Source organism: Zootoca vivipara, chromosome 2 (genome assembly GCF_963506605.1).
Source record: "Zootoca vivipara chromosome 2, rZooViv1.1, whole genome shotgun sequence".
NCBI lineage: Eukaryota > Metazoa > Chordata > Lepidosauria > Squamata > Lacertidae > Zootoca > Zootoca vivipara.
In genome coordinates, this window is record NC_083277.1 from 94,207,566 (window position 1) to 94,212,200 (window position 4,635).

At 45.5% G+C, this 4,635-nt stretch overlaps 1 protein-coding gene across 1 annotated transcript; it reads left to right on the forward strand.

Moving 5' to 3' along the window:
• Positions 1-356: 356 nt before the first annotated feature.
• WFIKKN2 (WAP, follistatin/kazal, immunoglobulin, kunitz and netrin domain containing 2) lies at positions 357-2,302 on the forward strand. The gene has a single exon (XM_035104348.1). It carries the CDS (start codon positions 372-374, stop codon positions 1,821-1,823), a length of 1,452 nt encoding a protein of 483 aa, XP_034960239.1. The 5' UTR covers positions 357-371; the 3' UTR covers positions 1,824-2,302.
• Positions 2,303-4,635: the final 2,333 nt, after the last annotated feature.

Sequence of the window (4,635 nt, forward strand, 5' to 3'; positions counted from 1 at the left end):
AGGTTTTTTTTTTTTACAGCACAAGCCTACCTATATTTACTCTGAAGTAAGTCCTACTAGGAGGGTTAGAAACTTACTTTATAAAAAGTTAAGAGTCTGGGGCCCCTGCTGGCTGTGGGCCAAGATTCTGGGGAATGTGATATTTTGAAATATCAAAATATCCTTTCAAAACGCCCAATATTAGGCGATCCTAATACTCTACAAAGTTGACATCTGTCTTAAGAAGCAGTATAATCTACTTGGGGATTCCAATTAATTTACAAAGATTTTGTCACCATGGTTTTATTTTTTCTTTCTCTTAGGAATGTGAGACCTTTGAGAAGTGCTGTCCTAATGTCTGCGGAACAAGAAGCTGCGTTGCAGCTCGGTACATGGATGTGAGAGGGAAGAAAGGACCTGTTGGGATGCCCAAAGAGGCAACGTGTGACCGTTTCATGTGCATTCAGCAAGGTTCAGAGTGCGACATCTGGGATGGGCAGCCTGTTTGCAAATGCAAAGACAGGTGTGAAAAAGAGCCGAGTTTTACTTGCGCATCTGACGGCCTCACCTATTACAACAAATGCTACATGGATGCAGAAGCATGTACCAAAAGCATTACACTCAACGTGGTGACCTGTCGCTACCACCTTACATGGCCAAACACCAGCCCTATCCCGCCGGAGACCACGGCTCGCCCCACTACTGCCTACTTAGAGACAACCATCACTGACATCCTTCCACCTGTACTAGTCAACAACCCAGCCCATCAGTCTGTCTACGTAGGCGAGACCGTTAGCTTTCTTTGCGATGTCACTGGACGACCCAAGCCAGAAATCACTTGGGAGAAGCAGACCGAGAGTAACGAGAAAATCATCATGAGGCCCAACCACGTCCGAGGGAACATTGTGGTCACAAACATTGCCCAGCTGGTGATCTACAACACCCAACTACAAGATGCAGGCATGTACACTTGCACTGCCAAAAACCTTGGCGGGATTCTCAAGGCAGATTTCCCACTGTCGGTCCTGAAAGGAGAAGCTACGTCAATGGAAGAAGCCCAGAACAAAACCCACTTTCCAACAGATGAGTGTCTGAAGCAGCCGGACAGTGAAGACTGCGGGGAGGAGCAAACCCGGTGGTACTACGATGCCAAGAAAAACAACTGCTTCACTTTCATCTACGGAAACTGCAACAGCAACCTGAACCACTTTGAGACCTATGAAAACTGCATGCTGACTTGCATGAACGGGCCGATCAACGTCTGCAACTTGCCAGCCCTCCAAGGCCTCTGCAAAGCCTATGAGCCCCGGTGGGCGTACAACAGCTTGACGAAACAATGCCAGTCTTTCATATACGGAGGCTGCGGGGGCAACGAGAATAACTTTGAGAGCAGGGAGGCCTGCGAAGAGATGTGCCCTTTCCCTAGGGACATGCACTGCAAAGCCTGCAAGGCTTGCAAGCCGCGCCAAAAGCTGGTGACGAGCTTCTGCAAAAGCGATTTCGTTATTCTTGGCCACGTCACCGAACTGACGGAGGACCAGGACTCGGGACACGCGCTGGTGACCGTGGAGGAGATTTTAAAGGACGAGAAAATGGGGCTGAAATTCTTGGGGAGGGAGCCTCTGGAAATCACCCTTTTAAACATGAACTGGAACTGCCCGTGCCCCAACATAACTGCAGCGGGGGGTCAGCTCATCATCATGGGCGACGTCCACAACGGAATGGCTGTTTTGCAGCCAGACAGCTTTGTGGGAGCCTCCAGCATCCGGCGTGTTCGGAAGCTTCGTGAGGTCACCCACAAGAAAACCTGTGAGCTATTAAAAGAGTTCTCAGGACTGCACTAATACCCTGCTTCTATCTTGCCAGCTTTCCAGATTCCTGTATTATATAGCGCTAACAAAAAAGGTAGGCTAGCCTGGAAACTTTTTTTTTTTTTAAAGAAAATATCTCTGCTGATTGCTGTTATGTATTACACAGAAGCTGTATATTAATTCATTAATCGTGTGTAGTAATGAGGCAGTAGCCTTTTTTGTGGGGGAGGAGGCAAGCACTTAAAATAGCAGCAAGCCACTATTAGTAGATTTGAAAATGTATCTGTCTGGAAACGACCCCCCGGCAATCATCGCACAACCAACGCAGCTTTAACCGCGAAAGACCAAATCTGTTTGGTTCAGACCTAAATCAACCTAACGATCATTGTTCTCGCCTGGAGTACAGAGACGTGTGTGGAAACCAGCTGAAATGTATCACAAACATTTAAGTAGGCTGTAAGAGAGAGAAAGAAGTGTACATTATTGTCTATAGTTATGATAATTATACCAGTTAAACCAATCCATCGCAGAATGTGTTGTTATCTGAAATGCAAGCCAGAGGAAAGAGCCGCAAATTTAATGGGGATTTCAGATTTCTGTGGATTGTGTCTGATCAAGCCAAACTCACACTGAAGTCTGTTACGCAGCATCATCTCAGGGCCTTCTCTTAGACAAGGAGCACAAGGAGCCTAGGGGCAAAACCAAACACAGGACCTGACTCACTGCACCTTCCTACGCATATATATATATATATATATATATATATATATATATATATATATATGAATGTGCCACATTTAACAGGGAAGGTCCTCTGATATAGGTGGGACACACACACACACAGGCTGGGAGCCTCAATGGCGTCCCTCTGGAGGCTTTGCAAGGCACACAAAAAACTGGCTAGCTCCCCTGTAGCTACGGCTCTGGCTAATGGTTTCTAGGGTATTTACCATGTTAATTGTCACATTAATTCACTTATTACAGTGCAACTGTATGACATCCATCAGACTGCAGAAAACCCAATTTTATTTTCAAAAGAATTATAGAGATGGAAAGGGGTTTTGTAGGCTTGCCTAACCCATACTTGCATGCATAGAATCCAAAGCTTTGGCATCCTCCAACAGATGGCTGCCCAAAGACCTCCAAAGAGAGAGAATGCCCATCTCCAGTAACTGGCTCAATTGTCAAGCTACTCTTGACAATTTCTCCTTATGTTCAATGAAAGGTTTCTCCTTATGTTCAACCAAAAAATACTCTCTTGAACTGAAGCTCATTCAATCTGCCTTCTGGGGCAGCAAAGAACTAGTCTTTGCTCTCTTCCATGGGATAGACTTCCAGGTATTGAAGAGTGCTTTCATTCCCCCAACAGTCCTAGCATACCTTTCCTCACAGGACATTTTCCATACTCCTCCTGACTTGTATTTGCTGCCCTCCTCTGACCGTTCCAGTTTTTCTATATCCTTCTTAAATCGTCACATACCAAACGGGCCACAGTACTTTAGACAAGATCTGAATAAAGTGAAACTATTAGGCCTCATGATGGCTTGGAAACCACGGCTCTATTGATGCAGCCTAAAATCACATTACGGTAGTCTTTTTTTGCGGCCGCACAATACTGCAGACTCATGTTCATCTTGTGATGAACAGCAATTCTGTGGTCTTGTTTTTACACGCACTACTCCCAAGACGGGTATTCTCTATTCTATACCTGTGCATTTGATTTGGGGTTGGGGATATAAAACATTACACGTGTGTCTGCTAAATTTAATAGTGTTACTTCGACCCCAGTTTTCTGTTTTGTCAAGGCTATTATTATTATTATTATTACTATTTTGAGGTATTAGCTACCCCTTCCAGATCTGCGTGAGCTGCAGATTTGATAAGGAATCTTTCCAGCCTGGAGAGCTATGCTGCAAAATTCAAAGGATGGATATGTTTCTGTTCACACCTTGTTTTGGAAAGTGTAGATTATGTATAAAACATGAACTAAATCTAATTTCTCTCTCCCCCCCATCCCCTACGACTGAGCTATAGCAAGTAGGAAGCCAATCATGATTGGTAAACTCTCATCACTTAATGACTGTTAATTAAGCTAAATGTCTAAATTTGCTTTTAGCGTGGTTAGTTTGCATTGGGGTTAACCAGCTTTAACTGCTAAGGCTTTATCCACAAAGATAATCTTGGCGAATTGTAGTTCAGTGAGTTCCTGAGAATTTCGTTACAGATCCTTCTCTTACACGAAGGGTGAGTAACCTGGGACTCTCCAGATGTTGCTGTGACCACTAATCATGTTGGCTGGGTCTGATGAGAGTTGGTGAGCCACGGTTTCCCCACCTCTGTCTTACACAGAACTATAATGCCCAGGATTCCTTGGGAAGAAGGAATGACGGTTAAACAAGCCGTGGTAGTATAGACCCACATAACTTCAGCGTGTTCATTTGGCAGCTTTTATCAAGGAATAGGTATAGGGACGCGGGTGGCGCTATGGTCTAAACCAGAGCCTAGGGCTTGCCGATTGGAAGGTCAGCAGTTCAAATCCCCAAGATGGGGTGAGCTCCAGTTGCTCTGTCCCAGCTCCTGCCAACCTAGCAGTTCGAAAGCACGTCAAAGTGCAAGTAGATAAACGGTGTTTCCGTGTGCTGCTCTGGTTCGCCAGAAGTGGCTCAGTCATGCTGGCCACATGACCCGGAAGCTGTACACCGGCTCCCTTGGCCAATAAAGTGAGATGAGTGCCACAACCCCAGAGTCATCCACGACTGGACCTAACGGTCAGGGGTACCTTTACCTTTACCTAGGCACTACCTGCCTAGTTGATATTGGGTGCATGGGGTATCCATGCCATCTT

Excerpts from the sequence above, each read along its gene's own strand:
- WFIKKN2 (XM_035104348.1), top strand. The coding sequence starts at position 372 with ATGGATGTGAGAGGGAAGAAAGGACCTGTTGGGATGCCCAAAGAGGCA.